Source organism: Ixodes scapularis, unplaced genomic scaffold (assembly GCF_016920785.2).
Source record: "Ixodes scapularis isolate PalLabHiFi unplaced genomic scaffold, ASM1692078v2 PGA_scaffold0__279_contigs__length_252992795, whole genome shotgun sequence".
In the NCBI taxonomy this organism is placed as follows: domain Eukaryota; kingdom Metazoa; phylum Arthropoda; class Arachnida; order Ixodida; family Ixodidae; genus Ixodes; species Ixodes scapularis.
In genome coordinates this window covers 41,171,626-41,184,313 of record NW_024609835.1, presented here as the reverse complement: position 1 = coordinate 41,184,313, position 12,688 = coordinate 41,171,626, and the positions used below count along the sequence as shown (strand labels likewise).

Genomic DNA, 12,688 nt, shown 5'->3' with positions numbered 1-12,688 from the left:
TCGCTCCAATTGAAGGGCCCCTTCACTTCCTCAAGGAAGTGGAGGGGACCCTCAATTGCAGTCAGGTTTGTGAATTCGGCAGTAATCCTTCTCAAGCCTAAAAAGAAATAAAACACATTATTATTATTATTATCATTAAGCGTGCCATGGACTGAGCAATTTGACGCGAGGTGAACAAACACTTAAACATTATCAATGGAGTTCAGATTAAGACCGGTTACCTTGATCTCTCGGTGGCGAATCCGCCTCCGTCTCTTCCTTGATGATGTCCTGCTCGTTGGCGGAAACCTGGCGCGTCCTCCCCACGGCTCCTTTTCTTTTCGATGGAGAGTGTTTCAACGCTGCACCAGCACAAACATGCGGGCCACAACAATTAGAATGGGACCATCGAAGGCGCCACAATAAATTAAGTGGAGACACTTTCCGGAACAGTACCGCATTTCCCGGACTATTGCCCGCATCTGGTATATAGTCTGCAGGGGCACATTTTGGTTGAAAACAAAAAGCTTTGCCTTGATAGTCCACCCCTGATGCATAGTCTACACGTAAAACATTCTTATGCTCAGCACACCTTGCCAAATACCTGCCTCATTAACTCGCAAAGAAGCTTGCCATTCACGAAGTCTGTCCGTTATAATGAACAATCTAGAAAAATAAAACTTATATAGTCTGCACCTGTAGATAATCTGCACCGCACAATATTACAACTTTTAAATGTCTATAGTCCACCGACTATAGTCCAGAAAATACGGTACATAGCCTCGAGAGGCATCCTAATGTTGCTACGGGAGTTCTGGGTGAGAGCCTCTCTGGTTTTCTTTCAAGGTTTGGTTCCCATGCAGAAGTGATTAGAACGCACAAGTGTGGGATACACCCTTGGACAATGCCGGCTGAAATCGCGAGACGGCAGAGCAGAATTTCCAAAGGCATGGTGCCAAGGTAAACTTTGGACTAGATGGGAAAATGAATGGGCACTAAAGGGTTCTTTAAGTACCACCATCTGCTAATGGGATTTCATCCAAGACCGTCCAGGAGTGTGCAGACTTAGTATCCTGCCTATTAAAACACATTCTAATATAGCAGACTATAACAAGCGTTTCATGCTCAAGCAAATTACTGTTGTCTTTAGGTATTTCAAAAATGGGCTCATCTGCAAAATTGTTAGGCATGTGAATCCAATAAAGCCAGGTGTGAGAAATTAGATCTAAATTTGAGTTATCACCAATAGCCAGCTCCGACACTTTGTCAATGTACAACAGTATTGCACATTGAGATGCTGCATGTTAAGCTAACAAAAGCACTTTTTGGGTGGCTTCACAACTTCTAAAAAGATACTGATTGTGCTATATTTCAAGGGAATGGCCATGCATGAAATCGTCTACTGCAGTGATTGACACCGAGTGCAATGTACACAAATTTGCCACCTTAAAAGCCCAAAAAGTCTGAACTATCAGAACCCTGTTATGTTTGTCATGTTGTATTGGAAGTGACCAATCTGCTCACATGTCAACAAAGTTCAACATAAGGAACTGGTTGCTAGCTTTAATTTTAACTTAAGAGAATACATCAAAGCTTTTCATAACGCATGTATTTGCAATTTATATTGTTTCCTAGCATTTCACCTCACAATAATAATCCCTAGCTCCCCTTCTCCAGGTAATATTATCATCATGAAAACAGTGTTTGCCGAAACAATGTGGGAAAAACAAAAACACAGCAAAGACTTTGTTCTTTTTGTTCATTCTTTTTGTGAGATTTTTTTTTCAATAAACTGCCAAAATCTTTTACAATGCTAGTACTTCACATAACATGACACAAAACTACCTGTCTGTGCTTGCACAAAAAAAAAAAAAAAATCAAGGTTGATCTATTATGGTTCAGGTCAAGGTTCAACTTAACCCCTTAAATTCACCGAGTTAAAAACACACTTAAATATATCCTCCTTTTTCAAATAATATGATTTTGAAGAGTTGTCTTTACTCACTGTACACTGCAAAAGTTAATAGAAACAGGGGCAAACAAATTCAACACGAATCTATAGAAGCAGGGACGAACATAAAGCAAGATTGTCTCTTTCTTTTCTGCTCTTTACTCGGTGCTCTGTGATTAAAAATCTTATGTTTACTCTTTTACCTACTATTGTTCCCGTTCTCCCTTGTAGAAAAGGCAAGTCGACTAGCACACTGCCAGCATTTTGCAGATCTAAGGAGAGTGCAAAAATATTTTACACGGAAGAATGAAATATAGCAGACCAACTGAACTTTTGCTCGTTCAACTGTAAGTGCACACTGATAAAAAAAAATAATTAGGGTAATTTCTATCTTAATAAAGATTAAGGGCAACTCCTAGCATCTGCCTTCATGGAATTCTCCCCTGAAAAGCAATTTTATTTAATTAGTGAAATTCCCCACGAAGAGCGCTGTGCATTATGCATTCGCTGCTCGGGGCTTTGTGGTACCGCTTTAGTTAAGGTTATCAAAATACTGCCAGACGTTGTATATTCCAATTTAATGAGCACTGATATGGGTTTGGAATAGACGAAAGGCACCAGAGTCACGCTTATTTCTTTTTTCGCAAAGCCAAGGCTCCGTTCAAAATACTGTACCTGCAGCATGAAAGTAGCATAATGCCTTATAAACAAAGGCTGGTTAGACTAGCAGCTGTTTTAGAAATCAAAAGGCTGCAAACAAGAGGACATTATATATGAAACAAGCCTGCAAGGCTAGACTCTCAGAGACATCTAAAAAAACTAACCCGGCAACACTAGAGACTACTATGCATCTAACAAGCACCATGCTTGCAGAAAGTGTAGATCTAACCAAAAGAGCCAGAAAGCATCTGTCATGCCATCCAAAAGTTTCCGCTACTCATTCCGGAAAAACAAGAGGAGCGTGTCTCTCCGTCAGGCATTGCCAGGCATTCTTTTCAAGTAAAGATATCCAGCTCCTACATACGCACTAACACTAGTGCTAGCAGGGCGACGTGAATCACAACTTTGTGCAGCGTCAAATATGTGTCCCAGTGAACGCAACCAAAGAGCAACCTACAACTAAAAGTACAAGTGCTCGACCTTGTGCAAAGAATCTGGGCACAGACGGAGAAGAGGTCGAGCATGCAAGGTGTTCGGGGGGGAGGGGGGGGGGGGGGGGTAGGGAGCTTGTCACGACCAAGAGCCTAAGCAAGTGAAATGCAACTTTCTTTGGCACAAAGGGGAACAACTACCCCCGCCCGGCAAGCTCGGCGGGCGGCCAAAGTGAAGTCGCCGAGCGAACACTGCGAGACGAAAAGCAATACGTGGTACATACTCGCGCAGGAAGGGTTGGGGAGGAGGAGGAGGTACGAGACAAAAGAGAGAATGGGTGTATGCGCAGCACAAAAGAACTACGACACCAGACACGCCAGGGGAGGGGGGCAAAGACAACACCCCCCAGACCGGTAGCGGTAGGGAGCCACGAAGGCAGAGAGAAAGTGTTGCGGCCTACCTAAGACACTAGACACCAGGGCTCTAAATTTGCGATGTGGGCCTTTGATTTCGGGGAGGTCCACTAGTTGGAGACAGGGAAGGGGAAAAAAGGAGGAGAAAAGCCAGGGGAAGAAAGAGAGAGAGAAAGAGAAAAAAAAAAAAAAAAACAGGCAAAAAAGATTTTTTTTTAAAATCATACAGCAAGACACTGGAAACTGCACCACACTGTGAGCGACATTTCACGACGAGTGACTACAGCCTCCACAGTTTTCGGTGCACCGCAATATTTTATGTTTAGCTGCCTGTCTGTTTGAAGAAACTTTCAATGTATATAAAGTTGAAAAGAATGAATGCAAACTGTGCAGAAAACAACATCCTTTTAAGCTCGATGCACAGGAAGCTGTGTAGGCTGTAAGCAGAACACACCAGGAACAAGCCACACACCAACAGAGGGCACGGAGTAGATAGATGTATGTGTATACGTGCTCGGATAAAAATACTCGGCTCAAGCTAGCAAGGCAGAAGTTCTCCAACTTGGGATACTAACCTAAATCATAGTAACACAAGCTACAAGATCGAGCTATAATCGCGTTAAACAACTGGTTACTTACGAATACCAAAATTACTCTGCTGGGCAGGTTGCCTAAAACCAACAGCTCCAACAGCCATATAATTTCTATGAGCAGCGAGTGGCTCGTAATACAATTTTCCTGTTTGGCACATATGTTTTAGAACACTTGCACTGAAAAACGTGGCACATATGCACATACACGTTGGATTCCTGATACAAGCTTATGCAAATCTAGACAACATATAAGAAGTTTACCATGGTTTTCGTGGGCATGAAGCATGCAAGAAATTTCATATTCTATAAGGAAAACATTGAGTGAAATCTATCTCTTACATCGACTTTAAATTTTATAACCAATCTAATGTGAGAAATCACTCTTTCTTGCATACCTTCATAACTCATGTGGTGGCCATAACTTAATCAACTCAATATCCATACTGCACAAATAATGTGCCAGAGCACATAGTACTTTCAAAATGAGTAAAACAGGACAAGCCTGTTTACTCCATCAATAGTTATGTTCAAGGAGTCGAAGCTCACACTTGCTCGTATTTGTAGTGTTCAAGTTGTGCATACGGAGGTAAAAAAATGCCTTGCGCTTTCATTTTCCATTTAAGATGCTCACAAGTTATGCTTAGTCAGGCACCAGCAACACTTGATATGCACAGCAGGGTTGCTAGTTTATAAAGATGCAAATTATCAGCATAGTCACCCTGTTTACAAGTCGTAAGCATAGGAAAGAGAGACCCATACCAAGTTTGTTTATTAAAGAAAGCTGTTACTATATAGTAGTTTGGTGCTCCGAAGCAAGCACTGCGGGGAAGTTAGCACCCACAATTGTGTCACTAATCGACCGGAGACAAAGTGCTTCAAAAATGTGATGATACACATTTTTCTACTTTTCATAGTCTGCCATAAAAACTACAAGCTCATCTGTTTGTTAGCAATGCTTTAGCAAGTCAACATTTATAATGAAGGGAGGACACTACCCAAAAGAATCAACTTTTTAATCTTTAACTCAATATGAATAAAATTTTCAGTGTATATAGTGGAAGTTGTGAGGTAGAAAGCGGTGCAAAGTTTCATCGGTGTTCATACATTCTGAAAAAAATTATAGTTTTTATCAGGATCACACTGACATGGTTTAGGAAAACTATCGTTAGAAAATGAATGCAATATCCAACATTCTTCTTCACTAGATATGCAGCAGAATGCCTGGAAAGTTCAACTGTGAAAACAAAATTTCCAAAAAGCAATTTATTTTATGCTAACATTGCACCGAATTAAAAATTTTTTTTTTTTTTGCCGTAACGCCACAGTTGCATTGCCCATTAAATTATAGTTGGGAAAAACAATGAGTGAGCCTTTCCTTTTGTCCTGTTACCAAAGGATAGTTTTCCTAAAGTAAAATTTATAAGTTGAACGGAGAAAAATGCTTTCAAAGTGCTCTAACCTCTACATTTTCCTTTAGCATCAGTGGACTAAAAATGATTTATTAAAAAAAAAAAAACGATGTAGTGCAAACAAATTAAACTTTCTGGGAATACTTTCTAGATGTTGGTGGATGTAAATATGGCATTTTTCAAAATGAACTTGCACTGCAGAATTTCTTCTTTTTTTTTTTTTTTTCTGGGTAGTGTCCTTTTTTAAAAGAATGCAGACACTTAATCCTACCCTACTGGCCACCACAGGAGAACACCCGCCGCAACACCGAACGCCAAGTTAAGACGGACAACAGACAAATACTTCGGCAAAGCCGCCACGACGAAAGCTCTGCTGCGACGCTTCAAAGCCGCAAAGCGGGAGGGGACTGTCCACAGCGGGGCAAAGGGGGGGACAACAACACACTCCGACAGCTGCAAGGCAGAGGGGAGGAAAAGGAGAGTCTCCAGAAAGCAGACAGACGACAGGCCGAAGGACGCACTCTCTAGAACTTCACTCGAGATTCGGAAAAAGAGATATTTTGCTCAATTTACTCCTGTTGCAATACCCAAAATGTGAGCTCCCCGAAAAATCTAAACCAATACAGAATAAAAAATAAATAAATCTGAAGGCGATAATTTTTGTTTCGTCTCCGATGCTTTTTCCAGTGTGATCGTACGTCAGTTCCTAATGTCTTAATGGCTCTGACCAAAGGTGCAATTCCAAGTTCTGCTACTTTATTCCAATAACACTGCACGAGGAAGCAAAAAAATATCGTACACCACAGCCAAAAAAAAAAAGAAGTAATATTTAAGGTATTTTAACACTGGAAAAAGTAAGCAAAAATCAATTTTGAGGTCAATTCTAAAATATTACACTATAAATATTTTTTTAACATGTCTGCAAAACAAAGAGTAGGAACTCAAACATAGAAACAGCAGATGGGAGGCAACAAGAAAAATGTGCTGTCCTGTTTTCTACATCTACATTCAACCCTACAGTTAGTTCAATTACAACGACAGACTCGCCACAAAGCTTGCTAGCAAAATATTTGACATTTTTCCTACCCAAAATGTTTTACCAAGAAAAAAAAAAGAAAGAAAGAAACAATAAAATCTGTGGGGATTTGTTTACACTCGAGTAGAGTTTTGGGAGCACGCATTCCTGACAGGGTTCCCTTGACAGAGAGAGGTTGAAAAAGAAAGGGCCACAGGGGCAAAAGTCTTGGGAAGAGCAGGAGCGAAGGCAGAGAGGGAAGAGCAGACGGGTGCCACCATCCGGAAACCGACGAAGGGGGGGGGGAGGAATGGGGGACGAGCTTGCACGTAAGCCACGGATGCGGGCGGGTCCTGCCGTTGCGCAGAAGGTGCCACAATGCCCGCAGTGAAGGACACGAAGTGGAGGTGTGGTATGGAAAGCCCCAACAATCCCCGGACGCTCCGCAAAGCAACTTTGCATCCCTCCGTCAGCAACTATAGCGCCAGAGACTCTTGTATTTTCATCTCGCTACTTTAATTCATAAACTCTAGTTCTAAGAAAAAAAAAAAAAAAAAAGAAAACTGCATTTTTATGGAGGCTGTGCACATGTGAGGACGTTTAAAGACACATGATATTAAGTTCCTCTGGGTAGTGTTCTAGAAAGGTCACAAACCTCTTTGGTGCACCTGTATGCTTAAGAGAAACCTCAATAACTGGGGCGAGAGCCATTTGTGCTCCTTACTTAAGTGTACCAACTTAGAGAGCTGGGAGGAGTGCCATATCAGATGGTCAATATCTAACGGGACGTGCCTTTGAATAATGTCGAGATGGCCGTGCATGCGTAAACTGCCCGATACGTCAAGTTTTAAAAAAGCTATTACTGGAAGCCTCATTGGAACAGAATATAACATTCATATGAACTAAGTTACAGAGCGGTATTCCTCGAAAAGAAGAATGTGTCTTGCATACCTCGACAACCAACTGCATCTCTCCCCATGCCACCAGCAATATTCAGGCTTCACGAGATAGCAAAGTTCTCAGATACTTCTATGAACTATGCTGCTACTCTCTGTGCTATGCTGGTGAAGAAAAAGAGCTGGCCCCAGAGGGAAATTGCAACTGTGAGACAGGCATTGTTGTGCTCAACCACAAACTGTGCTAAACTGGTACTGAGCCCTTAATGAAAAGAGTTTCGTCGGATTCAACGCAACAAGTGTGTCAAACAGCCATGCCGGGATCCTCACTACGGTCTTGTTTGCTTGCAACAGACACATGCTCAAAGGTGTTATGTCCACACTGTCGCGTGCAACGGTTACCATTATCTTACAAATACCCGAGCTAATATAAGCCACACTAGATAATTTTACACAAACTTGCTGCACAATTAATGTCTTCGTGTGAAGAGGATGTCACATCTTTCTTGCACCCAAATGAACTGTCCTATCCACAGAAGCTGTGCTAAAAGAGACGATGTAAAAACAACAAAAACTAGATTCCAACAAGTAAGTATGAGTAGCCCATTAGCTGGTCAAGTTACTCTCACATCTTAGACTAAATCTTTCTATGTGGGTTCTTGCTTGTTCCATGATCACCAAATAACTTTTAACTGAGACAATGCAATGTCTTCAGTTCTACTAGTGTATAATGTCCTCAGATGCACCATGGAGGTTCTGCAATATGGCAAGCAAAGTTGACTAAAAAGATGCAACTAAAAATATGAAAAATAAAAATAAAATTTAAAGGTGCACCTCCATACCTGCCAAATTCGGAGAAACCAAATCCGGGAGAATTTCAAAGTGTATGGGGGAGGGGGGAAGGGGGGGGGTTAGGAAAGAAATATTGACAACAAATGTACATGAAGACGACTTCATCTCATTTATATTGCGCTGCTCATGCTAGCTAGAAACAGCTGGGCCTCGCTATCATTGCAGCCGTTTGTTTCGACAGCAAAAACTCATTTTAGTGTGGGCAGGAGGGGGGGGGGGTGTTTAATTTGAGTTTTCTGGGAGATATTTTTGTCGATCGTACAAATTCGTCAAAATTCTAAAGCCTCCCAGGTAATACGGGAGACTTGGCAGGTATGCACCTGTTTGTCATTAGTTATATAAAATATGGAATAAATAAATGCCCCTTAAGGTTGACACCCTGGGCTTCGTTCTGGTATGGTGCATGCTTTCCCGAGAGAAGGGGAGAGTATGGCATATTTCACGAAACATTGAGGGTGCATTACCTCTGGAAATGCACAAAAAACTAGGACTAGAAAAATTACTATACTCAGCTTTCCACTCAATCAATCGACCTTAACAGAGATTAAAGTTCTTGAATTGTTAAGCTCTATCTTCATTTACGAAACGTTTCACTCGTTCAAAGAATGAGGGGCATCGTTATTCTTGAGCTGCTTCTACAGCATACGCATTTTTTTGGCCATCTCATTCCTGCATAGCCGCTTGGACCTCAGGAACAAACTTCCACAAATAAGCAGCTTATTCGCTTTTGTAGTTGCCTTCGAGTTCCTGGGACTTAGGGCAAGCAAACAACTGGAGTTCCCTTTATGTGAAAGCAAAGACTGCTCTTCTTTAGGGTAGAAATTCAACGAAGGATATAGCATTTTCAGGCACACAAAGGTAATGGGAGCCTTAGGCATCTGTCTTTTATGCTTACCCACGTTTAAAAGGAGACTCAAACCACTCCATATTCTATCATGGCATGTCAACCCCGACAAACTAGGTTACGCACTATGATAGGGACAACGTCCCCGCCGAGATTCCACTTACGAAAAAGAATTGCCTATCTGCCTGTTTCGTCAACCCAAACAGGGCATCTGTTCGGTGTACCCTAATGGCTGGCAGCAAGTGAAATTCTCGCTACATACTCCCAGAATAGCTCAATAAGTCACCCACTCTGTCTGTATGGGCTGGAGCAATAAGTTAACCATTTATGTATCAGGCCATTATTTCCGTTTTCTTGTGAAGCGGGAAAAGAGTAATTGTTCGTAAGATTAAGGACTTTGTTCAGTCGGTTAATCGACTGAACAAATGGCACTCGTTAACTGAGTTAGAGGAGTTTGACTTCGCATCCTAGGCAGGACCAGCACGTCAGCATCTCAGAGACTTCTGTCAAACCTCGCATTCGGATGTTCATCTTGGCGAGCTTAAGGAAAGCCAACAGCAGCAGCGATTAACGTGGTGAGCCGGGCCGCAAAAGAAGAAAAAAGGTGAGGCGTGTGCAGACGGTGCTGGGCAGGCGGGAAAAGCACGCCACGGGGACGCCGGCTAAGCGAGGGGAGGTGCCGCGTGCACCCGTGTGACTGCGGGGTTAGAGGGCAGTGCGGCGCACAGTGCGTCATCCCTCGCGCGAACGGCGAGGGGCGTTGGGTCCGCGCCAGACTACACGCACTAAAGGTGCCTGAGAAAGGAGGAGGGCACGGGCAGTCCTCGACTCACGAGAGGGGATCTTCTTGAACACCCTCTTGGCCATGAAGTCCTGAAACCGCTGCGCATAAAAGCTGGGCCTGTGCACTGAAACAGAATCCTGTCGGGGAACAAAGAACGGGACGTCGTCAAAATGGCAGTCCCGTGCAAACAAAACAAAGTGAATTTCAAAATGGACGTGAGCAAAGGGCACGACACACTTGGGTCGAACGCGAAGACGAAAATACTTCCGGTAGTGCGTGCGCCTCGTGTACGGTAGAACCTCGTCGACACATTCGTGATTGATGCGTTTTACCGACTGCCAACCCTAAGGAACTCCCACGTGAATCTGCATATTAATTACACGCTGGTTTTACCTTTATGTTCTTTATGGTTGTTACGTCCACAAGCTGCCACCCGAGGCAGCTGATGTGACGCCGCACTACCACAGCTACCCTCTTCCTTTTGCTTCACCCAGAGCTTTTTTTCCCTTTTGCCTGTCTGCACTGTACTTCTCGCCGACGCGTGGATCGGATTTGACTAGGCTTGAAAATGATTCAGATTTCCACGTCAGCCTATTCATCTTTTCAACCCTTTTTCCAGCACGTACCTGTGTTAAACTTTGTGTCCCTGATTCTGGTAGTTTAATTTTGCAATAGGTTTAGAGTTTGTGCCACTGATGTATAATGGCATCACCGAAAAAAAGTTCTTACAAACATTTATTTCGTAGTATCACTGGCACCCTAGCCAAAAATTACACTACTTGATCAAGTAATAGCTGCACTTTTAGCGAACAAAGATTTTGTGTTTACTTTCCTGCAGAACACATATACAGTCAATTATCGCGTTCTGCATAAAAAACGTAGCGAATAACAAGGTCGAGATGTGATTCCCCGTAAAACTGCGATCTGAGCAGATGGCATTTTCGCGTGAAGACGTTATCTCTGTCCCCTTAATCGCTGCCATTTCTCTGCCGATCACGGCGACTTGCCATCCCCGTGCTCCATGGGAAAGCAGACCTGGAGGTTTCGTACATAAACAGTGCGGCTTTTACTCGACCAAATATGGTATGTTCCCGATTTGAGTAGAATTGAGAAAAGAAGTGCTTCTCTATTTTCCAGAATTTTTCGTACAAAACTAGGGCACTTCCCATGGTCACCACAAATACATTCATTCTTCCATGTGCACAGGACACTATAGAATAAACCAAAGTTTGTTTCTTTAACAGGCCAAAAACAATTTCACTTTTTACTAAACAATCCCATGGAGGGCTGCAAGAAGCCCAGAGACAGAAAGCTGGAGGGACTCACCCCATCGTGAAACATTGACTTCCAGGTGTGTTCAAGCTTCTTTTTGAGCCGGTAGCTTTGCAGAATGTCGATGACTCCAAGGAAAAGAAGTAGCCTCTCTCCCTTGGAGTTCCTCGCTGGGATGCCACCGGCTCTGGTGGCGAAAGGATGGGCACAGGTTGTTAGGAAAAGACGGATCATCTTGCCCCTGCCCTCCGGTAAACAAACAGGGAGTGTTACGGCGGACTTGAGCCATGACGTCAGAGTTCTGAACTTCAAATGATGAAGCTCTTATCAGAGAATTACTAGCAGCTGAGAATATCGCCCATAACATTTCTGCAGTGACAGAAAGGATAGCCAGATACGTCACTCTGTCCCTAAGGAGGAGAGCATGCTATGGACACCCAGACGGGTGAAGACTCGAGAATACCGTAGGAAAGGCCCAAGACATTCTTCTATTAGCATGATGTTCTTCTCAAGTCTAGATGATGAATAAAAAATATCAATTCCTAGAGGCTATTCATACATATTTGCGGAAACTTCAAGGCAACCCTTTGTCAATAATTGAGTTGTGCTACTGGAGGGCGTAACCTTTGGATTCAATGAAAACAAAAAGCGAAATCCTAAGTGAAGTATACTGTACCTAACACTTGCTAATAAAGTTAGCTCTCCACAAAATGAGCCATATATTGATTGTTTGTATACTGCTGGGAGGACAAGCAAAGTAACGAGCGATTAATATGCTACTCCCAGCACTTCGGCAAGGAGCGTGTGAAGCCGCTACTCGCGCCGTAAAAATGCACCCTTTCTGTTTCGATCTGGATAACCATCATACCAGCGTGAAATTATGTGTTTTATACATAATCTGACGTTGGCACAACAGTACGAATTAATCGCTTGTTTAAAACAAAACCATAAAACTTGTTGTTCTCAATACAACCTTTTTCAAAAGCCTATTGAGAGACCCCTTTCGAAAGCCTATCGAACAAAACTGGCGGCCAGCATATCTTGGGCATCCCTTTCTGCGTTAAGCGTGCGACCGGATCCGAGAATCACGCTGAGCGCCTGCGCAGTACTTGTGGCGAAGACACGTGGACCAGTGTATGTGCCGAGCGTCAACGCAGCACTCGCGTCCAATGCATGCTTGAAGTGCATGCCCAAACTATGGTGACCTCGGATAATCGACGCAGCTAGCAGCAATCGGGGGACACACACTTCTGAATAGGGTCCATTGGCTTTGTGCCAGGCAACTCGCCAAGAGCGCTTCTATCGCAGGCATGGGATTCCACGAAACTGATCGCGCCGCAAAGCGCCTTCTGGCGGTTCTGCAATAGGTGAGGAGTCGAACACGGCGGTGAAAGAAGAAAATACAGAGCCGAACGACTCACGGCACGTCCTCGTCATGGTCGATGGGCTCCACGTCCGCCTGGATGGACTCCATGGCGGTGGAGAAGGCCGCCAGCCGTTGCCGGTTTACGGACTTGCTCCTGGTCAGCCCCGACCCTGGTCGGGCACCCGGGAAGAGGAGGGGGCAGGATTAATCAATCGTTCAATC

General features: G+C 43.5%; 1 protein-coding gene across 4 annotated transcripts in view; it reads right to left on the bottom strand.

The window, feature by feature from the left end:
- Window positions 1–12,688, bottom strand: part of LOC8037877 (phosphatidylinositol 4-phosphate 5-kinase type-1 alpha) — a 47,401-nt gene that overhangs the window by 20,668 nt on the left and 14,045 nt on the right. For 2 of the 4 annotated variants that reach the window (XM_029969576.4, XM_029969578.4), the window contains exons 11-15: window positions 12,522–12,636; window positions 11,155–11,287; window positions 9,878–9,965; window positions 3,483–3,545; window positions 222–341 (exon numbers count right to left, since the gene is read on the bottom strand). In XM_029969576.4, the coding sequence (XP_029825436.1) occupies window positions 222–341; window positions 3,483–3,545; window positions 9,878–9,965; window positions 11,155–11,287; window positions 12,522–12,636 (519 nt within the window). The remainder of the gene's footprint in view (window positions 1–221; window positions 342–3,482; window positions 3,546–9,877; window positions 9,966–11,154; window positions 11,288–12,521; window positions 12,637–12,688) is intronic. The other 2 variants (XM_029969579.4, XM_040504779.2) reach the window with 1 other exon arrangement.